Source organism: Saccopteryx leptura, chromosome 6 (genome assembly GCF_036850995.1).
Source record: "Saccopteryx leptura isolate mSacLep1 chromosome 6, mSacLep1_pri_phased_curated, whole genome shotgun sequence".
Classification (NCBI taxonomy): domain Eukaryota; kingdom Metazoa; phylum Chordata; class Mammalia; order Chiroptera; family Emballonuridae; genus Saccopteryx; species Saccopteryx leptura.
In genome coordinates, this window is record NC_089508.1 from 11122407 (window position 1) to 11147499 (window position 25093).

A 25093-nucleotide genomic window follows, 5' to 3' on the forward strand; every position below is an offset into this window, starting at 1 on the left:
AGTGAACAACTAAAGTGAAGCAACTGTGAGTTGATACTACTTGCTCCCCCTACCTCTCTCTTTCCTCTTTCTATAAAGTCAATAAATAAAATCTTTAAAAAAGAGAGAGACTAATGAACAATGTAGGTGGTCTGACATCAGAATAAAAGGCGTTCCAGGAAAAGGCAATAGCCGAACCAAAGGGGTTCATATCATTAAAATTGTTAAGAAAATTTTAGAATACAGTAGATCAAAAAGTTTATCACGAGGGGTTCTTGCTCGGTGACTCAGTAGATAAAGCTTCATCCTGGCACACCAAGGTCGCGGGCTGGACCCCTGGTCAGGGCGTGTAGGAGAAGCAATCAAAGAGTGCACAACTAAATGCAGAAACTAAGCAGAACAGCAAGTCGATGCCTCCCCCCCACACACAACTCTGTCTCAAGTCAATGGGAAAAAAAATATTTTAAATCTACCACAAGAACTAAAAATCGACACATAACAAGGCACATCATTGTGAAATGTCAGAAACTGGTGACAAACAAAATATTCTATATGTTTCTAGAGATTTTTAACAGTTTACATCACTTAGGAAAGACCAGGAATCAGAATGGCTTTGGACTTCTCAAAAGCAACACTGGAAGCGTGACGATAATTAAGCTGTGCCTTTAAAACCCAGGGGAAACAATTATTCTCAAAGTAGAAACTTATATTCAGGTGAGCTAGAAACACAAAGCAAAGCCATGTTTAGCCTGACCTGTGGTGGCGCGGTGGGTAAAGCATAGACCTGGAATGCTGAGGTCACCTGTTATAAACCATGCCCTCACCAGGTCAAGGCCCATATGGGAAGCAACCGCTAAAAACTGATGCTTCCCTTTCCTCCCCTTCCCTTCCACTCTCTTTCTCTCCTCTCTCTATAATCAATAAATAAAATCTTCTAAAGGATAAAAATAGCCTGACCAGGCAGTGGCGCAGTGGATAGAGCGTCGGACTGGGATGCCGAGGACCCAGTTCGAGACCCCGAGGTTGCCAGCTTGAGCACGGGCTCATCTGGTTTGAGCAAAAAGCTCACCAGCTTGGACCCAAGGTCGCTGGCTCCAGCAAGGGGTTACTTGGTCTGCTGAAGGCCCACGGTCAAGGCACATATGAGAAAGCAATCAATGAACAATTAAGGTGTCGCAATGTGCAACGAAAAACTAATGATTGATGCTTCTCCGTTCCTGTCTGTCTGTCCCTGTCTATTCCTCTCTGTGACTCTCTCTCTGTCTCTAAAAAATATATAAATAAGTAAAAAATAAAGGATAAAAATAAAGACATGTTTAGACATTCACAGTTTCAAAAAATGTAGTCTATCCCATGCATCCGTTTTCCTGGGAAACATCCAGTTTTGCATCAGGCAAACCAGTCAAGACCAGAGCACTGTGGTTCAAGAGAAAGACTGTTGAAAGCTGTCGTCACCAGGAGCCCCACACCCAATACCCTGGGTTTTTAACCCCAGGCAGAATGCCTAGCGGAGTATGCCTCCATTCTTATTTGTTGCTAAGCCAATGAAGTTTCTACTCTCTTCCACAGTCTCCTGGAATAGCTAAGGATGCTCATTTTACTCCTAAAGGACTCTTCTTTGACCTACATCTAAGAACGAGGGGTAGATCATGTTGAGCTTAAGCAGAAATACAGAGGAACCCACTCCCCGACCATCGTTTTCCCAGAGGCCCAGTACTTGGCTCACGCCGCCACAGTCACCTAAAGCCCAACTCTGTGAACCCTGCCTTCCTTAAAGTCACTCCTAACCTTGCTCAGTGACGTCCCCAGGAGGGGCTCCCAAGGATACTGCATTCACACTGTGTCCCAGAGATTCTATTTAGCCCATTTAATGATATTAAAGAGGGCATAAATTACACGTGCAGCTTCAAAAATAGTATTAAATGCACACTCATATACCCACCACCCAGAAAAGAAGAGAGAACATTTCCTGTCTTATCTGCATCTGTCGCTACCTTCATCCCCTTCACTCGCCATAAAGGTAAATACTTTTCTAACTTTTCTGTTAGGCATTTCCTTGCTTTTCTTTTTAGTTCATCCCCTGAGCATGTATACAGTGAATATAAACAACATATTATTTAATTTCAAAAAACTGAAGAGCAAGCCAGGCTCAGTGGTGTAAGAAAAACACAATATTACCATTGATTTAAAGGTTCCCATACTTGAGAATTTGGGGCATCTCCTCTTAGTGGCAACAGAAAGAAAAAAAGGATTGGGGCTGCTGTGACTTCATCCTGACACAGACACAGAGAGTGAGTGAACAGTGACAAGCCTGCTTCTAAAGGCAGCAGCTATTTATTCAAGAAATGAATCTCACCTACCAGAGAACGGGGTTTTTAGAAGAGTCTGGTTAAGAAAGCTAATAGATCTGGGAAGAGGTCAATGTCAGCAATGTGGGGTTTTTTCGGGGGGGGGGTTCTTTTTCTGCACCTTTCCGAAGCTGAAAAGGGGAGGCAGTCAGACAGACTCCCGCATGCGCCCGACCGGGATTCACGAATCAACCCAAGCCCCTGGACTAAACACAGACAGATCAATGAGGATGACCACCCACCGGCTAGCTGACAAGATCTACAACGAAACTAAGTAACAAAGTAGCCCAGTGAACCAATTATCAGAGGATGGGACAAACTTCTGACAGCTGCACACTCATACCGTATCAGCATCCATGCAGAAGACACAAAAGGAGGCCTTCGGGCCTGATGGGCCGCTGGACAGGGGAACTCGCAAATCGGCCCCAGGTGCTCATAGGAATCTACAACGGCTCACAGGAAAACAGAAGTCAAAGCAGGGAGGGGTTTCTGCAAGTAATAAACTCTGTAGTGAAACAGACGGTCAACTCTAAACACCAACAAACCAAGGCTACCTTCGCCTTCAAGATGAACCCCTGGGCTCAGAAGCCGCTGCTGAGAACAGACTCCTCGTTGAACAGGGTAAGAATATTAGATGCAAAGGAGAGAGAAAGCCCACCTAAAAGTGCGGAAGGGAACCAAAGAAAACAGGACTCAGAAAGTACCAGAGCATATTTTTTTATCACTTTGCAAAACAAGAAAATAGAAGTTGAGCCCTAAAGTTATCCTGACCGAACCCTCCCTGAAATTACAGGGAAACTTACTTTACTTTAAAAAACGAGCAACAGAAGATCCCGTACAAATCTATCTGAAGAAGAAGAAAAGACATGTGCACTAAACAGGTGAAAACTGTAACCTCATATTTCAGAACAAGATAAGAGAAATTAAGAAAATGATTGAAACTGTGCTATTAAGCACACTGAAATTAGGTGACCAGAGAAGAGAGATTCTGAAAGGAAGGTGAAAGAACTCTGCAGAGAATCAGAAATAAAAGAAGAAACATTTTTTAAGTGAAGACTCAGCCAGGAGAAACAGGTAGACATAAACACAATGGATAATGCTTAAGAAAAATAAAACATAGAAAGGAGGAATTCTTAAAAATTAAAAAAATAAAGAGGCTTCTGGTTATGATCAATGAAACCTCTACCCACAGACCTTCTTCCTCTCTCGGAAAATAACTACAGAGCTTGGACATGATGAAAAATCAACGACCTAAGAGCACAAGAGAATGGACAGAAGCCGGCAGACTCCAGGAGGGTGTTCCCGATGCCAAGCAGGAGGGGAGACCGGCTCCATGATGTCTAAGGCGGGGGCTAAGTGCGGTCCACGCAGCCCACACAGTGGTGAGGGCAGACAGAAAAGCCCACAATCGTCCTGACCTAGGGAACCAGGAAAGGAAAGCCGGCGAACAGTGAATGTTAAAGCGAGTGGAGGAAGCCCACAGGGGAAAGGGGACCTGCAGGCTCAGGGGACCCACCTCCCTGAGGGATCCCTGAACCACACAGATGGATATGAACCACACCCAAAGCAGCCCAGATAAAGGCAAAAGATCTGAACAGAGGAAAGAGTTACTGCGTAAGCAACAGAGTTTACGGCTCAAGCCCAGCCAAGAAAATGACCTAGTGAAATAAGGTAAACGCTATTCATCAGCAGGAAGCAATGGGATCTGTAGTCCCCACGACTGAACATTCATAATGTTCAGGATACAATCCAAAATTATGCAACACACAAAGAACCAAGAAAATGAAACACATTCTCAAAAGAAAAAGTCAGCCCAGTTCGATCATGAAATGAAACAGATGTTGGAACTAACAGAAAGGTATATACCACTAGGATCACAATCCTCAGTGAAGTAAAACAGAAGATGCTTTCAATGCATGAAACTCTCATCAGAGAAATAAGAAGTCCCAACAGAAAAATAAAAAATGATAAAAGAAGAACAGGCTGAAAACTTTAGAACTGACAAATATGAATATCTACATTAAAAAAAAATTCACTGGACAGACTTCTCCAAATAGACATGACAGAGGAAAGAGGGCGTGAACTTGAAAAGAGATCAATATATGGTATTCAAGGTTCAAGAATACAGAAGAAAAGAAAGGATTGGGGAATAAAATGAACAGAGCCTCGGAGAACTGTTACATAACATCAAACAGTAAAATTAAGGAGGTATAAATGGAATGTCAAAAAGAGAGGACAAAAAGAATGGGGCAAAAAATTGTGAAGAAATAATATCCAAAGATTTCCCAAATTTGATGTTTTTTTAAAAAACAGTGATTATCATACACAAAATAAGCAAACACTGAACAGAATAAACATCTAGCAAACTATGCCGATAGAAGCCTATCTGATAGTCAAACTGATAAAAGCCAAAGAAAAACAAAGTCTTGACCTGTGGTGGCACAGCGGATAAAGTGTTGACCTGGAAAAGAAAAACAAAGTCTTGAAAGCATCGAAAGAAAAAAATATATATATATATTACGTACATATTATGAATGTAATACAGTTTAGGCTGAATTTCCCTCTGAAACCACGAAAAGGCCAGATTGAATAATATCTTTAAAGTACTGAAAGAAAAAAAAACTGTCAAAGCAGAATTCTGTATTTAGCAAAAATATCTTTCAAGAATAAAAGCAAAATAAAGACATTTTCAGGCAAGAAATCTGAGAAATTTGGTCACAAGCAGACTGCACTACAAAAGGGTTAAAGGAAATTTAGGGTCTGGAGATAGAAACATTGATCCTCAAAAAAATAAAATAAAGAGCATCAGATATGGCAAATCTCTGTAAATATAAAAGACTAGATTTTCCTTTTCCTCTTAATTTCTTTATTAACCATATCACTTTAAAATTAAAATCATAACTTTGTTAAATGGGTTATATATGTATTACATGTATTACATATAACTAAAAAAGGAAGAAGACTATGAGCCTATAAGGCTGCAAGATGTCTATATTTTAAATAAAGAAGTACATAATTAATTGTATGTTAACTATGAAAACTTAAGGATGTACATTATAATTGCTAGGCCTTTACTAAAAAATGCAAAGAGAAGGCCCTGCTGGTTGGCTCAGCAGTCGAGCGTCGGCCCAGCCTGTGGAAGTCCAGGGTTCGATTCCGGGCCAGGGCACACAGGAGAAGTGTCCATCTGCTTCTCTACCCCTCCCCTTCTCCTTTTCTCTCTGTCTCTCTCTTCCCCTCCCGCAGCCAAGGCTCCATTGGAGCAAAGTTGGCCCGGGCACTGAGGATGGCTCCATGGCCTCCACCTCAGGCACTAGAATGGCTCCAGTTGCAGGGGAGCAACGCCCCAGATGGGCAGAGCGTCACCCCCTGGTGGACATGCCGGGTGGATCCTGATGAGGTGCATGCAGGAGTCTTTCTGCGCCCCCACTTCTCACTTCAGAAAAATTTTTTTTTAAATGCAAAGACAATACCTAAAAAGCCAATAAGAAATATCTTTAAAATTTTTATTTATTGATTTTTAAAGAGCAAGACAGGGAAAAAGACAGAGAGAGAGACAGACAGACAGAGAAACATCAATCTGTTGTTCCCCTATTCATGCCGTCATTGGCTGATTCTTGGATGTGCCCTGACTGGGGATCAAACCCACAATCTCAGCACGTAGGGATGACATTCTAACCAACTGAACTACCCAGCCAGGGCCCCGAGAGAACATTTTTAAATGTTGAAAAGAAATGAATACAAAATACAGAATAGAGCAGAAGTAAATTTACAGGCATTTCTATGGAAAATAAAATAATATTTAACAAGTAACACAAGAATAAACTCTGTGTTTCACATACAACTGTAAACCTACTTTCTCCCACCCTTTACACGCCTCTCAAACAGTAAGCAAAAGGAGGCTAGAGCAGCATTATTGCTCTCAGATAAAAAGATTTCAAAACAAGACATATTTACAAGGATAAAGAAGACACCCCATGATGATCAAGTAGAGGGTTCAGCTGGAAAACATAACGATCATAAGTATGAGCCCAACCATAGAGCTTCAAGACACAGGGAGCAAAAGCTGAGATTTAAAGGCAAAAAATAGACCATTCCTTTTCATAGTAGTTAAAGACAACAAGATGTTTTTATCAGCAATTGATGGAGAAAAACAACTGGACAAAAAGTAGCAGGGACATAGAAGATTTGAACCTATCAGCCAGCAACTCCAGAATGCACGTTCTTTTCAAGTGCACGCTGAATCTTTACCAGTATGAGCCATTTTCTGGGTCATAAAACAAGTCTCAATGCCAAGAGGTTGAAATCTAATAGTTTACGTTTGCTGACAAAATGAGAATTGTTAGAAATCAAAAACAATAAATAAGAACCAGGAAAAATCCCCAATATTTGAAAATTAAACAACATTTCTAAAGAAACTTTGCATCAAAAGAAAAAAGACAGTATAAATTACAGAATATTTTGAAGTAAGCAATAATGAAAATACAACACATCAAAATTTGTGGAATGCAGCTAACGTCAGACTTACACGAAAATTTATGGCTTTAAGTACCTATATTAATAAAAAAGCAGAAAGATCTCAAATCAATCAAATAAGCTTTACTCTAAGAAACTCGAAAAAAAAAGGGCAAATTAAATCCAATTTAAATCAGAGGAAAGAAATAGTACAGATAAGTGTAGAAATCAACAAAATAGATAGCAGAAAAACAATTGAAAAAATTATCAAAATCAAATGCTGGTTCTTTGAGAAGATCAGTAATATTGATAAATCTCTAAATAGACAAGTCAAGAAAAAAGAGAGACATAAATTGCCAATATCAGAAATAAAAGGACATAGCAACAGTTTTTACACATATAGAAAGGATAATAACAAATTGTTACAAACAATTTTGTCAATAAATAGACAACTGGAGCCCTGGCCAGCTAGCTCAGGTGGTTAGAGCATTGTCCAGATACATCAAGTTTGCAGGTTTGATCCCCGGTCAGGGCACATACAAGAAGCAATCAATGAGCCTGACCTGTGGTGGCGCAGTGGATAAAGTGTCGACCTGGAAATGCTGAGGTCGCTGGTTCAAAACCCTGGGCTTGCCTGGTCAAGGCACATATGGGAGTTGATGCTTCCAGCTCCTCCCCCCTGTCTTTCTCTCTGTGTCTCTCTCTCTCCCCCCCCCCTCCTCTTTAAAATGAATAAATAAAATAAAATAAAATAAAGAATCAATCAATGAATGCATAAATAAGAGAAACAACAAATCCATGTTTCTTTCTCTCCCTTCCTCTCTCTCTCTAAAAGCAATAAATTTTTAAAAATTTTAATGGACAACTGGAAAAATTTATCAAATGGACAAAATGGAAAAATTTCTTGAAAGACATACATAACAAAGTTGACCAAGTAGAAATTAAAATAACAAAAAAATAACCTGGAAAGTTCTGTATCAACAATATTTTTAAAGGGTACATATTATGACCAAAGGTGGTTTATTTCAGGAATGCAAGGTTGATTTCACATTGTAAAAGGCTTAAAGCTTTGTACCCAAGAACAAGGCAAGGATGTGAACTCACACCACTTTCATTTACATTGTTCTGTAGTGCCTAGCCAGTGAAATAGATGATAGAAAGAAAAAAGATTGGAAAGGTTCGTGTCAAACTTTATTCACAGATGCATGACAGTATGTGTGTAAAACCTATGTAATCCCCCCAAAAAGCTAATAGACTAATATATAAACATTGAAGGCATGCAGAATAATAGCTCAACATACAAAAATCAATTATATTTCTCTATACTAACACTATATAATTAGAAAATAACATGTAGAAAACAGTTCCATTCACAAAAATACTTGGGAATAAATTTAATGAACAATGTAGCAAGACATTACAATGGGAATGAAACAAAACCTAAATAAGTGTACATATATATCATTTCAAGAATTGGAAAACCCAATGTTGTTAAAACAATAATCCTCCTCAATTGAGGTATAGGCCAAAACCAAAATAAGCTTCCTTTAAAGAGAGAGAGAGAAAGACATTGATTTTTAAGTTCACATAAAAAGCGAGAACCTGAAAGAGCAAAAATTAAAATTTTGAAAAAGTTGAAGAACTTTCCAAGGCTTACTATAAACTTGCAATAATAAAGACCATACTATGTGACTGGCATGAGGATAGACATATAAGTGAATAAACAGAATAGAGTCTAGAAATAGACACAAACATATATGGTTGATTGAGATTTAACAAAGCTACCAAGATAATTCAACAGACATAAGATAATTTTTTACAATAAATGGTGCTGGAACAACTCAATAGTGCATGTGGAAATAATGAACTTCAAACCTTACCTCATACCATACATAAAGGAACTGGCTCAAAGATGTTCAAAAATCTAAATGTTAGAGATTAAACTATCATATTTCTAGAAAAAAGCACTGGAGAAAAATCTTTGTATTGTTAGGTTAGGCAAAGACTTCTTAAACAGAATACCAAAAAGCAGAAATGATATAAGAAAAATGATTGATAAAATTGACTTCATGACTTAAATGTTTCACTTCTCAGAAGGTATAGTTAGAAAAACACAAAAGTGAGTCACAGAATGGAAGCAAACTTTTTCAAAACTAAGAGCTCATATTCAGAATATATAAAGAACTCTTAAAACTCAGTAAAAAGACCAAAAATCTAATAAAAATGAACAAAAGACTGCAATAGCTATTTCCCAAAAGATGATATACAAGTGTCCGATAAGCACATGAAGTGATACTCAACATCACTAGTTTCAGAGAAATGCAAAATAAAACCACAATGAAAGCCCTGGTCAGACGGTTCAGTTGGTAGAGCATGGTCCAGATACACAAAAGGTTGCCAGTTTAATCTCCTGGCAGGGCACATACAGAAAGAGATCTATGTTTCTGTCTCTCCCTTCCTCTCTCTAAAATCAATAAAATAAATAATAATAATAATAATAATAATAATAATAAAACATCACAATGCCTGACCTGTGGTGGCGCAGTGGATAAAGCGTCGACTTGGAATGCTGAGGTCGCCGGTTCAAAACCCTGGGCTTGCCTGGCCAAGGCACATATGAGAGTTGATGCTTCCTGCTCCTCCCCCTGTTCTCTCTCTATCTCTCCCTCTCTCTCTCCCCTCTCTCTCTAATAAAAATGAAAAAAAAAATCACAAACCCATAAGAATGACTAAAGTTTAAAAAAAAGTCAATACCAAGTGTGATGAGGATTTGGAACAACTGGAACTCTCTCTTAAGTTGCTGGTGAGAATAAAAAATGTTACAGCTACTTCGAAATACAATATTCACTTGCCATATGGTCAAGCAATTCTACTCCTAGGTATTTACCCTAGAGAAATAAAAACATATGCAACTATACACTTTCAGCAGCATAATTCATATGGCCAATACCTGGAAACAATCTAAATAATATATATACTCCATAAAATACTAAAGAGCAATATAAAGGAACAAAATATTAACACATTCAACAACATGTGAATGAATGTTAAAAACTTTATGCTAAGTAAATAAGTCACACAAAAAAGACAATGTACTGAATGACTTTATTTATAGGAAATTCTAGAACCAGGGGTTGAAGAAGAGGATCAAGAGCAAAGAAATACAAGAATCTTTTTAGGGTAAGAGGACTGTTCTTTACACTGATTTGGGTGGTGGTTACACAATTGTACAAGGTGGGGCAAAAGTAAATTTACAGTTGCAAGTTCACAGAACAGTTTATTCTTGTATTATTATTTATTAATTATTGTATTACTTATTTGTATTACAACTGTAAACTTATTTTTGCCCGCACCTGTATATATTATACTTAGCAAAATTCATTCAACTGTGCTTCCAAAATGGGAGAATATTATGTTTATTTCCATAATAAACAAAAATAGGTCAAAATAACATGTATTCCAAAACTTAGACACTTGGGCATGTCTACACTAGAAGACACACTGGCAAAGTCCGATGCCTGTACTTGCTTATAATAAATAACTTTGGTCTTGTGAGAAATAAGATAATATTCAGCTGAAGAGTTTCAGTTTTTAATTTATATTTGACATTTCAAATTAAGGGCTTAATAAATATAGTCCTATTTACATACAGAATCATCATGAATAGCTAGCTCACATATAGACTAATAAAAGTATATTGTGGCCCTGGCCAGTTGGCTCAGCGGTAGAGCATCGGCCTGGCATGCGGGGGACCCGGGTTCGATTCCCGGCCAGGGCACATAGGAGAAGCGACCATTTGCTTCTCCACCACCCCCCCTTCCTCTCTGTCTCTCTCTTCCCCTCCCGCAGCCAAGGCTCCATTGGAGAAAAGATGGCCCGGGCGCTGGGGATGGCTCCTTGGCCTCTGCCCCAGGCGCTAGAGTGGCTCTGGTCGCGGCAGAGCGACGCCCCGGAGGGGCAGAGCATCGCCCCCTGGTGGGCAGAGTGTTGCCCCTGGTGGGCGTGCCAGGTGGATCCCGGTTGGGCGCATGCGGGAGTCTGTCTGACTGTCTCTCCCCATTTCCAGCTTCAGAAAAATACAAAAAAAAAAAAAAAAAAAAAAAAGTATATTGTACAGTTGACTCAAAAAACTGAAAAGAGCCTGACCTGTGGTGGCTCAGTGGATAAAGCGTCGACCTGTAATGCTGAGGTCGCCAGTTCAAAACCCTGGGCTTGCCTGGTCAAGGCACATATGGGAGTTGATGCTTCCTGCTCCCCCCCCCACCCCTTTCTCTCTCTCTCTCACTCTCTTACCTCTCTAAAAATTAATAAAAGAAAAATAAAAACAAACAAACAAAAACAGGTGGACTGGTGCCACTACAGGTCAGGCAAAAAAAAATTTTTTTTAAGTGAAAAGAAATGAAGAATTATATTTTTAAAACATACAACAGAAACTGATCCATATAGGAGGATTAGCAAAAAAAGAAAAACCCATCATACATATGATAGAGATTGCAAAGAATGGCAAACAATAGAACAAAATAAATTTTTAAACTATACTTCCAGAACAGTCTTCTAAAATTAAAAAAGTCTCAAAATTGCATATTGAAAGGATACACCACAATCATTTCAACATGGCCAACAGTGAATCATGTTAAAGTTAAAACTACTTTTAAAAAAAAATTTTTTTAAATTGGGCAACCAGGCAAAAGGTTGTCATTAAAAAGAAAAAAACAAGACTGTCACCACATTTTTCAACAATTCCTGTTTTTAAATTTTATTATTGATTGATTTTTAGAAAGAGAGGAAGAGAGAAGGAGACAGAGAGAACAACATCATTTGTTGTTCTGCTTATTTACGCATTTATTGGTTGATTCTCTTATGTGCCCTTGTTGGGGATCAAATCTACAACCTTGGCATATTGGGAAAACACTCTAACCAACTGAGCTACCCAGCCAGGGCCTCAACAATTCTTAATGTTCCCCAGAAAAATAGTATAACAACTTTAAAATGCTCAAGGAAGAGTAATATGAGTTAAGCAATTTATATCTAACCCAATTGATCTCTAACTATAAAGCTGCAAAGTATCATAAACTTGCCAAAATTCAGGGTACAATGATCCTATGTGCTCTTCTTAAAGAATCTATTGAAAAGGACATTCAGACAACCAAAGACACTGAGAGACAGTAATACAAGAATTAGTGGTGAGCATTAAATAGTACAAACATACCTGTAGAACAAAGTTACATCATAGTTATAAAGGAGAAAATATAGTATAGTATGATAACCAAAAAATGGGGTAGGAAAATAAGGAGTACATATAGATATGATTGCCCAATAAATATTAATTAAAAATAATGAGATAGTATTTTAGATCACATACTGAGATAGACGGAGCAAGGGAAAAGAGGTTACATACTAATTTCAATATTGTTCAATGTAAGAAACAATTAAGTCCAAAAAAATAAACTAATGGTATATAAAAGTATTAGTATAAAGTTAACCAATGGATCAAACAATCAGATAAAACTCACTCCATAATGAAAAAGTGTAGATACAAGACATAAAAATAAAACAATATGATAGAACTACTGAGGCCAAATATATTAATCATATCAATAGATGTAAATGGGCTTAACTCACCTATTGAAAGAAAAGGATTTTCAGATTGGCTAATAAAGCAAAATCCAACACTATGCAGAATACAAGACACACCTAAAACAAAGAGATTCAAAAGAGTTAAAAATAAAAAGATGGAGAAAGATACATCAGGCAAACACAAAAATAAAACGGGGGGTCATAATCTTGATATCTGACAAGATGGATTTGAAACCAAAAAGCATTAAAATATATAAAGGAAACTTTATAGTGCTTGAAGCTACAATTCACAATGAAGACGTTACAGCTACTAATATTTATGAACCCGATAACAGCAATAATTTTCACTAAGCAGCAACCTACAAAAAATGCAAGGAGAAATAGACAGAAACAAACTAATAATAGAAAAACTTGAACATACCTCACAATCCAAAATCAAGCAGACTAAAAATTAAAGGCATAGAAGACCTAGACAACATAATAGTAGACCTTCTCGATCTATAGCAAGCTCTGAATCCCAAAATGGAGATTACAATTTCTTTTCAAGTCCACATGGAACGTTCACAAAAACTAGTCAAATGTTAGGCCACAAAGAAAACTTCAGTAAGTTCCAAAGATTATAAATAATATGAGTACCATTCCCAGATCATGATGCAATAAAAATAGAAACCAATAACATAAAAGGAAGAAAATTTCTGGCCCTGGTTGGTTTGCTCAGTGGATAGAGCGTTGGCTCAGTGTGCGGCCATCCTGGGTTCGATCCCCAGTCAGGGCACACAAGAGAAGTGAGCATCTGCTTCTCTCCCCCTTCTTTCTCTCTTCCCTTCCCGCAGCAAGTGGCTCGATTGGTTCAAGCATCGCCCTGGGCACTGAGGATAGCTTGATTGATTCAAGCATCAGCCCCAGATGAGGAGTTACCAGGTTGATCATGGTCAGGGCACATGCCAGCATCTGTCTATCTCTCCTCTCACTTAAAAAAAAAAAAAAGAACAAAATCTCTTTCCACATGGATTTTACAAGCACATGTTTAAATAACTGTTGGGTCAAAGGCAAAAGACAAAATTAATTTGCAGAATTTCATGAAAATAATAACAAAAGCCTGACATTATGAGGAATCTATAGGCTACAGCTAAAGGAAGTGTCAAAGAAAAATATATTGCATGAAATGCCTGTATCAAAAATATTAAAATAAAGAAATTAACACCCAACTCAAACAACTAGAAAATAACCACCAAAGTAAAACAAAGGATTCAGGAAAAGGGGGGAATTAATAATAAAAGCATAAATCAATTTAGAAACAAGAAAAGAATAAATAAATAAATCCACAAACTAATTCCTTAGGAGAAAAATCAACAATAGACAAATTACAAACTCAATTTTAAAGAAAGGTGGGAGAGGGGCACAAATTGCACTAAATACACAACATAACATATGACAAGGAATTACATCAAAATAATGGAAAATTTTAGCCTGACCTGTGGTGGCGCAGTGGATAAAGCATCGACCTGGAATGCTGAGGTCGCTAGTTCAATACCCTGCACTTGCCTGGTCAAGGCACATATGGGAGTTGAAGCTTCCTGCTCCTCCCTCCTTTCTCTCTCTCTCTCTCTCTCTCTCTCTCTTTCTCTCTCTCTCACTCACTCTCTCCTCTCGAAAATGAATAAATAAAAATAATAAAAAATTTTAAATTTCTAAAAAGCACTTTTGTGTAATTTTATGCAAAAAAATTGAAAACTTAAGTAAACTGAAAAATTTTTTAGAGAAATAAAACTTACCAAAATTGACCCCCATAGAAACACAAAGTCTAAATAGAACAAGGGTCATCGAGGAAATAAAGAGAGAAGTTAAAGAGTTCCACTACAAAAAAAGCACCAGGCCAGATGGTTTTACAGGGGGACTCTAATAAACTTTTAAAGACAACCTCAATGTTGCTTTAATCATTCCAGAGCATAGAAAAAGTAGGAAAACGCCCAGACTCATCTTATGTAGTAAATATAGTATTGTTCTCAGATCCTGACTAGAATTACTCCCCAAACTAGCCCTGCAAAAAAGAAAAAAGAAAAATCTGACATGTAAATATCAATAGAAAAATAATTAAATAAAGCAGGGGTAGTCAACCTTTTTATACCTACCGTCTACTTTTGTATCTCTGTTAGTAGTAAAATTTTCTAACCGCCCACTGGTTCCACAGTAATGCTGATTTATAAAGTAGCGAAGTAACTTTACTTTATAAAATTTATAAAGCAGAGTTACAGCAAGTTAAAGCATATAATAATAATTACTTACCAAGTACTTTATGTTGGATTTTCGCTGTTTGGCAGAATAAATCTTTATAAAACAACTTACTGTAGTTAAATCTACTTTTTTATTTATACTTTGGTTGCTCTGCTACCGCCCACCATGAAAGCTGGAACCAGGTAGGGACCAGGTTTGACTACCACTGAAATAAAGTATGACAAAATTCAATTTAGCATATTAATAAGTTAAAAGAAGTCACATGGCTTTCATGAATACAGAAAATGAATTTGACAAAATTCAATACAATTCAGGGTTTTTTTCTGAAAATAGAACTACCTTATGACCCAGCAATCCCTCTACTGGGTATATATCCCAAAAACTCAGAAACATTGATACGTAAAGACACATGCAGCCCCATGTTCATTGAAGCATTGTTCACAGTGGCCAGGACATGGAAACAACCAAAAAGCCCATCAATAGATGACTGGATAAAAAAGATGTGGCACATATACACTATGGAATACTATTCAGCCATAAGAAATGATGACATCGGATCATTTACAGCAAAATGGTGGGATCTTGATAACATTATATGAAGTGAAATAAGTAAATCAGAAAAAAACAGGAACTGCATTATTCCATACGTAGGTGGGACATAAAAGTGAAACTAAGAGACATTGATAAGAGTGTGGTGGTTACAGGGGGAGAGGGGAGAGGGAAAGGGAAAGGGGGAGGGGGAGGGGCACAAAGAAAACTAGATAGAAGGTGACAGAGGACAATCTGACTTTGGGTGATGGGTATGCAACATAATTGAACGATAAGATAACCTGGACATGTTATCTTTGAATATATGTATCCTGATTTATTGAGGTCGCTCCATTAAAAAACTAAAATTATTAAAAAAAATTCAGGGTTTTTTAAGTCAATAAAGTAAAAATTGATGGTTACATATCTCAGCCCCAAAGAATATCTTACCTACTAGTGAAATACTAGAACTTCTCCAACTAAAATTAAAAACAAGAATATTGGGGGGTGGGGGGAGGGAAGGAAGGAGAGGGGGAGGGGTGGGGGAGGGGCACAAAGAAAACTAGATAGAAGATGACGGAGGACAATCTGACTTTGGGTGATGGGTATGCAACATAATTGAACGATAAGATAACCTGGACATGTTATCTTTGAATATATGTATCCTGATTTATTGAGGTCGCTCCATTAAAAAAATAAAATTATTAAAAAAAATTCAGGGTTTTTTAAGTCAATAAAGTAAAAATTGATGGTTACATATCTCAGCCCCAAAGAATATCTTACCTACTAGTGAAATACTAGAACTTCTCCAACTAAAATTAAAAACAAGAATACTGGGGGGTGGGGGGAGGGAAGGAAGGAGAGGGGGAGGGGTGGGGGAGGGGCACAAAGAAAACTAGATAGAAGGTGACGGAGGACAATCTGACTTTGGGTGATGAGTATGCAACAGAACTGAATAACAAGATAACCTGGACATGTTTTCTTTGGGAAAAAAAAAAAAAAAAAAAAACCCCAAGAATACTGGCCCTGGCCGGTTTGCTCAGTGGTAGAGCATCAGCCAGGCGTGCGGGAGTCCCGGGTTCGATTCCCGGCCAGGGCACATAGGAAAAGCGCCTATCTGCTTCTTCACCCTTCCCGCTCTCCTTTCTCTCAATCTCTCTTTTTGTCTCCCGCAGTCAAGGCTCCATTGGAACAAAGTTGGCCCGGGCACTGAGGATGGCTCTGTGGCCTCTGCCTCAGGCGCTAGAATAGCTCTGGTTGCAACAGAGCAACATCCCAAAATGGGTGGAGCATCGCCCCCTGGTGGGCATGCTGGGTGGATCCCGGTTGGGCACATGCAGGAGTCTGTCTGACTGCCTCCCCGTTTCCAACTTCAGAAAAAGAAAAAATAAATAAATAAAATAAAAACAAGAATACTCATTATCTATGCTTATTTAACATTGCATGAAATATTTGCCTATCCAACTAGAAAAAACAATTAGAGATGTAAAAATTGAATAGAAAAGAAAGAACTATTTTCTATATTCAGATTATATAATTATACATCTTGAAAACCCAAAGAATAGATGGGAAAACAACTAAAAAAGAAAGTAATTTAATAAAGTAAGGTTATAAAATTAGCATGAAGAAATCAATAACCTTCATGTATAGAAATAAAAAGATGAAAGAAAAGATAGATTTATTATGCAGAGATATCTATATTTGTTCAGAATGTAAGAAATAAATGCTTGTAAATCTTCAAGATACCAATACTGCAAAACCAAATTCCAACTTAACTCCTATTTACTGGTTGGGTAATAAATATATAAGACTTGAACATATGTGTTATAAAAGGATCCACATCACGGTACACCATGAACAGTCTCCGATTTCAGATGTGTGGTCATTTTATCTTAAGAAAAACTGTTGGCTGTGTGATAAGATTTGTCTACTAATTAGAAATCATAATGATTATGCTGAACATAATAATAGAACATTTTAACTGATGAGAAAGAACCAAAAACAATGAACGTTCTGGAAAAGTGTAACTTGTTATACAAATTCTATATAATTTAATTTAACAAACGTTTTAAGCACTTTTGACAAGTGTATTTTTATGTCCACATTGTACAGAATGAAGAACTTCACACTGAAGAAAATGTATATGGTAATCTTCAAATTAATGATACCCAAAACTTGATTATACAATCCTTCTTTATAAAAGACATTTAAGTTACCCTCAATCATTTTTACTTATTCAAGAATCAGTTTTGTGCAAACACTGTGCACTAGATAATGGGGTTTGCACACTGGAGGCACACAGATGAACATAATACAGTTTATACACAAAGTAAATGTGGGCACCTAACAAGAAAACTAATCATTGCAATACAGTGAGAGCACGTAAGTGGGGCATACAGGGTAAGACTGGCAATCAGACGAGCTTCCAAGCTAAACATGGCACAATAGAAAGGCAAAGAAGAGGGCCATTAAGGAAAAGAAAGCATTTCAGGCAAAAAGAACATGATACATTGGAGGAACTTTAAAAATAAAAAAACAGTCCAGTGTAAATAGATCAAGGAGTTAGGACAGCGATTTGGTTTGGGTGTGCTAGAATCAACAGGGTTTGGTGATTTACTGAATACTAATAACAAACAGTAGAAGTTTAAGAAGAGGTACTATTCTTTTTACTAGGATTAATGGGTAGATGGTGGTGCCAATCACTGAAATAAGTAATATAAAAAGAAGTACAAGTTTGGCACAGGAGACAGAGAGTTTGGGTTTGAGATGCCTATAGGTGCCTGATAGAGGCTTATAGTTCAAAAGACACATTTAGACTAGAAAATTGTATTCAGATGTCATCTACAAGAGATGGTAACCGAAATGAGAGCAAAAGTCTGTGGGATTTTAAAGAGAGATAGAGAGACGACTAATGACAGAATCATGTTTATAAAAGGCAAGAAGGAAGTAGCCCTAAGAAAAATCTGAGTAGGAACAGCCAAAAGAGAAAGAAAACAGAGTTTAAGTAAACAGAGTTTAGTTTTATATGAATAAAACTAGATTCAACTATAAGAAGTTAGCAATGTGTGGAAAGCTTTCTAAATAAGTAGGTTTCAGTGCTATTCAAAGAAGAAGTACTTTTCTATTTTAGTAAAATTTTTTTAAACATTCGATTGATTTCTCCAAGCATGGCCCTTAAATATGTATGGGAAAAGGGCAAGTTCAACTTCAAATCATATTAGCTATACTCTTAAAAATGTTTGTTTTGATGTAATCAAAAAGATTTTTAGTTACTGAGATAAAGATGTTGAGTAGAATAAATACATTAAAAATAGTATACAGGGCCCTGGCCGGTTGGCTCACTGGTAGAGCGTCGGCCAGGCGTGCAGAAGTACCGGGTTCAATTCCCGGCCAGGGCACACAGGAGAAGCGCCCATCTGCTTCTCCACCCCTCCCCCTCTCCTTCCTCTCTGTATCTCTCTTCCCCTCACGCAGCCAAGACTCCATTGGAGCAAAGATGGCCCGGGCACTGGGGATGGCTCTGTGGCCTCTGCCTCAGGCGCTAGAGTGGCTCTGGTCGCAACAGAGCAACGCCCCGGATGGGCAGAGCATCGCCCCCTGGTGGGCAGAGCATTGCCCCCTGGTGGGCATGCCGGGTGGATCCCGGTCGGGCGCATGCGGGAGTCTGTCTGACTGTCTCCCCGTTTCCAGCTTCAGAAAAATACAATATATATATATATATATATATATATATATATATATATATGGCAACAGTCTGACCAGGCGGTGGCGCAGTGGATAGAGCGTCGGACTGGGATGCGTAAGATCCAGGTTCGAGACCCCAAGGTCGCCAGCTTGAGCGTGGGCTCATTTGGTTTGAGCAAAAGTTCACCAGCTTGGACCCAAGGTCGCTGGCTCAAACGGGTCTCTCTCCGTTCCTGTTTGTCTGTCCCTATCTATCCCTCTCTCTGACTCTCTCTCTGTCTCTAAAAAAAAAAAAAAAATAGCATACAGCCTGACCAAGCAGTGGCGCAGTGGACAGAGCGTCAGACTGGGATGCAGAGGACCCAGGTTCAAGACCCCGAGGTCGCCAGCTTGAGTGCGGGCTCACCTGGTTTAAGCAAAAGCTCACCAGCTTGGACCCAAGGTCGCTGGCTCAAACAAGGGGTTACTCCGTCTGCTGAAGGCCCGTGGTCAAGGCACATATGAGAAAGCAATCAATGAACAACTAAGGTGTCGCAACGAAAAACTGATGATTGATGCTTCTCATCTCTCTCCGTTCCTGTCTGTCTGTCCCTGTCTATCCCTCTCTCTAACTCTCTCTCTCTGTCCCTGTAAAAAAAAAAAAAAAAAGCATACATTCACATTTCTGTCAGTAGTTATTCTGAGTTTATGCTCAAATTATCAGTGGGTTAATATCCAAGTTTGACAACCATTTTGATGGATATTTATATAACTGATTTCTGTTTACCAGCTGTTACACTGTCATCATAATACAAAAGGTGATGAATAGGCAGTTTATGCCTTAAAAATGGTTTGTTTAGATCAGGGGTCCCCAAACTACAGCCTGCTGGCCGCATGCAGCCCCCTGAGGCCATTTATCCGGCCCCCGCTGCACTTCCGGAAGGGGCACCTTTTTTTTTTTTTTTTTTTTTTTTCCTTTTCTGCATTTTTCTGAAGCTGGAAATGGGGAGGCAGTCAGACAGACTCCCACATGTACCCGACCCGGATCCACCCGGCACACCCACCAGGAGGCGATGCTCTGCCCATCTGGGGTGTCGCTCTGTCGTGACCAGAGCCACTCTAGCGCCTGAGGCGGAGGCCACGGAGCCATCCTCAGCGCCCAGGTCATCTTTTGCTCCAATGGAGCCTTGGCTGCGGGAGGGGAAGAGAGAGACAGAGAGGAAGGAGAGGGGGAGGGGTGGAGAAGCAAATGGACACTTCTCCTGTGTGCCCTGGCCGGGAATCGAACCGGGGACTTCCACAAACCAGGCAGATACTCTACCACTGAGCCAACCGGTCAGGGCCAAGGGGCACCTCTTTCATTGGTGGTCAGTGAGAGGAGCATAGTTCCCATTAAAATACTGGTCAGTTTGTTGATTTAAATTTACTTGTTCTTTATTTTAAATATTGTATTTGTTCCCGTTTTGTTTTTTACTTTAAAATAAGATATGTACAGTGTGCATAGGGATTTGTTCATAGTTTTTTTTTTATAGTCCAGTCCTCCAACGGTCTGAGGGACAGTGAACTGGCTCCCTGTGTAAAAAGTTTGGGGACCCCTGGTTTAGATAGACCAAGTCAAGGAATGCAGAAACCCCCTTCCACCAAAAATGGGTTAGGCTAGAACAAGGGTCCCCAAACTACGGCCCACGGGCCGCATGCGGCCCCCTGCCACCATTTATCCTGCCCCCGCCGCACTTCTGGAAGGGGCACCTCTTTCATTGGTGGACAGTGAGAGCAAAGCACGGCGTCACTCACGTACAGTACTACTTCCGGTGACGCGGAACGCACGCGTCATATCACTTGTTACGGCTAGCCGTGACAAATATGGAACCGGACATTGACCATCTCATTAGCCAAAAGCAGGCCCATAGTTCCCATTGAAATACTGGTCAGTTTGTTGATTTAAATTTACTTGTTCTTTATTTTAAATATTGTATTTGTTCCCGTTTTGTTTTTTTACTTTAAAATAAGATATGTGCAGTGTGCCTAGGGATTTGTTCATAGTTTTTTTTATAGTCCGGCCCTCCAACGGTCTGAGGGACAGTGAACTGGCTCCCTGTGTAAAATGTTTGGGGACCCCTGCTGTAGAGAAAAGCTGGAGACAAGGAAAGAATAATAAAAAATAGTCCAAAAGTCTACGTCCCATTTAAATACTACATTTTTCTAAGAAGCTAGCTCCAAATTTATAACTTATAATATAGCAGCAAGCACAAGATTGTATACTTGATGATAATAATAATAATAGCTAACATTTATGAACTCCTTGCTATGTGCCAGGATTCTGTGCTAAGCACTTTTCATAGATCACCTCATTAACCTTCACACCTATTACAATCCCCATTTTATAGATTAATGCAATCGAGGCTTAAAGAGGTTGAGTTAACTTGTCAAAGGTCATGCAGATTGTAAGAAGCAGAGCGAGGATTCATATCCAGGCACCAGTCTGATTCTGGAATCCCAACTCTTAACTTCTGCTGTTAGTAAAAGTGTGCTTCTTTTGAAAGAGAACGTCCAAAGTCCTCCAGTTTGGTCAATTTTAACTCTTAGAAGACAGAGAAAGATAGAGGTGGGATGCAGGAGACTTGGACTCCTCTTTAGAATTCCCAATAAAAGAACTATAAATTTTTATCACTCCAGATTCTACATCAGCGATGCAAACATTTTCACTACAGTGACCTTTGTAAAAAAAAAGAAGCACTTGGAAGAAAAAATTTTCACTCTTGTGCAATCCTTATGTTATGATGGTTCTGTACATAAAATAAGAAACAAATTGAATGTATAAAAATAGGCTCTGAACTAAATATACATATTTTAGCTAAAAGTAGCTTCTTTTTCATTATTATTACTTATTTCATAAAAGAAAATACTACTACATAAAAATAAATCATTTTTCACATATCTGTGATATACTAAATTTCAGAGGTAAGTCACATAATCTGTTTGGGTTGAAATGCAAGTACTTCCTCTTGCTGGTTCAACCAAAATATGTCCACTTCCTGTACCAGGGAAACCTTTACCTACATCAGGAAGCCTCAGGAAGAAGAGTAAAAAATATTTTGACATTATATAACTAATTCTCTCCTTTTGGTTCTTAGGCAAGTGATACTGTGCACACTCCTAAATGCAGAGAAGAAATTAACTCTCATTCTCTCAAATCCTGGTGGTCTTCACATCCAGTAGAAAAGAAAAAGCTCATGGCCTTCCCTCCACTTTCTCTCTCCCCTTAGCCATACTCCTACTGAGTCCAAGGCCAAAATAAACATAGATCTGCAACTTTCCTTTCTTAAAAACTGTTCACCCTTCACTATGAACATCAGTTATACAGCTATTTATGTGTTTGCTGTATTTTCAGGTTTATAATGTGCACTACAGTGTCAACCCACTCATGTTCATCCATGTAAGAGAAAAAGAAAAGAAATTCTTAACTTCCTTTCACTCTAAATAAAGATACCTAAAAACACCCAAAACATCCTTATCCTTTTTACAGCCTATTCCCATTTACCTCCCTTACCCTCCAAATCCTTAGGATTAACAAATGTAGCTGCTTCTACTCCTCCTTACTTCACAGATGAACTGAGGCACAGAACTATTAAATGAATTGCCCAGTGTCTCACAGTTAATCAGAAGGGCATGCAAAACTCAAATCCACATGTTCTAGCTTCTCATGATGTCCTTTCTATCATCTGCAGATTAAAAAATCTATTTACAAACAATTCTAAAGTAGCTACTTAACTACACACAACTTGCACTATACAACCAAGTCCACAGATAGATTTTACTTATCTTGGCATTAACTGTCCAGGAAAAAGACAAGACAAAGCAACCAGTGCACCTCAAAATATAACAAGAAGGAGAAAACACAGGAAGAGTAATACTCACTGGTTTTAACCTGAAGTTACTTACATAATATATAACCATAAAATCTGATGACAGGTGTTGGTTTTTTAACAACTATACTATAATAAAACTTTCAAGGGTGTGACATCCTCAAGCGGGGAGATTCACACTGATTCCAAGTATGTTGTCACTATTCGGAAAATAATGCATTCAGCCCTAGCCCGGAAGAGCGTTGGTTAGGGTGTTGTCCCAATCAATACACAAAGGTTGCAGGTTCAATCCCCAGTCAGGGCACATACAAGAATCAACCATTGAATGCATACATAAGTGGAACAACAAATTGATGTTTCTCTCTTTTCCTCTCTCTAAAAATCAGTAAATTAAAAAAAATACTTTAACATATGCATCCAATTTTTTCAAAAGCCTCTGTAGAAGCAAATTTTATCTTTGAGATCTAGATTTAACTTTTGGAGACAGAAATAAATTACAAAGAATTTCTTAAGTATTTAGGAGAGATGGACTATTAAATGGGATAATTGTCAGTATAATAACCATCATTTACTGAATACTTGCTGTGGGATAGGATCACTACTCAACCTTTGTGTATTCTCTCATTTATAATTACAACAACCCACCAGCATTATTACCCCAGGTTTACAGATTAGGAAATAAAACATTGTGAGGAGGTACAAATACCAGACAGTAGGTGTGCATAGTCAATTTCTAATGAACCATCAGTCTGGGAATGCTGTGAGTCTTCAGTTCATTTAAACTAGCTAGGGAATAAGTGACAAACTTCATGTCATATACAAGCTACCCCCCCCCCCCCAAAGAATGAGACTACTGTTTTCGGTGTCTCACAGAATGGTTTTAACAGCCATTTCAGAGAAGAATTACAAAGACTTTTAAGTAGTGGCAACATTATCAATATAACTGTGTTCTACTTTAAAAGAAACAAGAATCAATTAGATGAAGAAATTCTGGTAAGTTGGTTAAAATACAAACTCGTTGCTTAATGAAAACATCTTTTATTTACAATCAGAAGTTTAAGTGTCTGAATCCCTCAAGTGCACTCAGGAAAAGGTTTCACATTAATCAACCTACCAGGTACACACCGAAGGCCTACAAATTAATGCGCACTACGAGAGCGTATTAGAAACTTCGTCTGTCCACAGAATGAGCAGGTTGTTTCCAACCAAAACACACAGCCAATCATTACTGGGACAAGTAAAATCCTCCTGCTATTCGTTACAGTTTGTGTGAGCTGTCCTACAAAAGGTTGGATCATTTTCCCAGAGCCCCTTTCACTTTCTTGCAAGCACTGACTCCTGCTTTAACCTACAATTGTGCGCAGTTTTAGCATCAGTGTTGGTATTGCTGAGCTGATTGTCCTCACACTGGATCCTGAATTCTGCCGGCTCCTAGCTGCCCCCGCCCCCCTCCTCTCCCTTCTCGCCTCTCCAACCTCAAGTGGAAACTGCAGACAAACTCCCCAATGGCTCCAGCACCGAGAACTGGGCATGCTCAGAAGGCCAGGCCGGCTTTGGTTGCACTGACAGTTCCCCGCCCCTGACTTGCCACTGCCCCCCTTCCCCCACTCCAACAAGAGACACTGAAATGTTTATCTGAAAGATACGAGGCCTCTTTTTTTTTTTTTTCCGAGAATGACCCCATTTTAATTTCATTTCGCAGGGTCCTTCAGTCCTGCGAACCCTACCACAAGCCCAAGGAAGACCGCATTGTTTTTTCAGCACCGGGGACAGCGCCGCGTTGCCATTGCCGTCCACCCTCCCCCCACCTTCTCTTCCACCCCCCACCCCCCACCCCCCCCACCCGCCCCAGCCTCAGCCCCCACCCCCGCACCAGCACGATGCCAAGGTCTCCCGGCAGCCGCAAACGCCGCAACTGCAATAGCTCCCAGCTGGAGGCCGGGCAGAAACGCCGGGCCGGCTGCTACTTACACTGCTCCGCTTTGGTGGACATGGTGCTGTCCAGATGGAAAGGCTTTGCCCCAAAATCTGTGTCGTGTGAGCTCCCTCGCTCCGCCAGCGATGTTGCGAGGAAAAGAGCGCATACCCCCCACCCCCCACCCCCTCGCTTTCCCCCTCCCTTAGGCCCGTGTCGCTACCATTCGGACAAAACGCACATCAAATTGCAGAATTCGGTCCCGGAAGGTTAGGAAATCGCCCCCGGAGAAATGGGTGGGATTTAATAGGCGGCCAAAGGCTTCCTGTCCGTCCCCTCCTGGAGCTGCCCGCGCTGATGTGGGCGGGGAGACCGAAAGGAGAGAGCGAGCCGCGGCTCCTGGTGAAATGGGAAAATGGGCTCGACCAGGGGAGGAGTATTTCCATTCATAAGGCGCACGGAGGGGACGGGTGTTTCCCAGAGAAAAGCCTCTTAAAGTGCCGGAGTCCCCGACCATTTGGATTTTC

The 25093-nt window shown here is 39.3% G+C and overlaps 1 protein-coding gene across 2 annotated transcripts in view; it reads right to left on the bottom strand.

The window, feature by feature from the left end:
• Positions 1 to 24687, bottom strand: part of UNC79 (unc-79 homolog, NALCN channel complex subunit) — a 249572-nt gene extending 224885 nt beyond the window's left edge. For both annotated transcript variants that reach the window (XM_066342422.1, XM_066342421.1), the window contains exon 1: positions 24623 to 24687. In XM_066342422.1, the coding sequence (XP_066198519.1) occupies positions 24623 to 24644 (22 nt within the window). In that variant the 5' untranslated portion in view covers positions 24645 to 24687. The remainder of the gene's footprint in view (positions 1 to 24622) is intronic.
• Between the last annotated feature and the right edge of the window lie 406 nt (positions 24688 to 25093).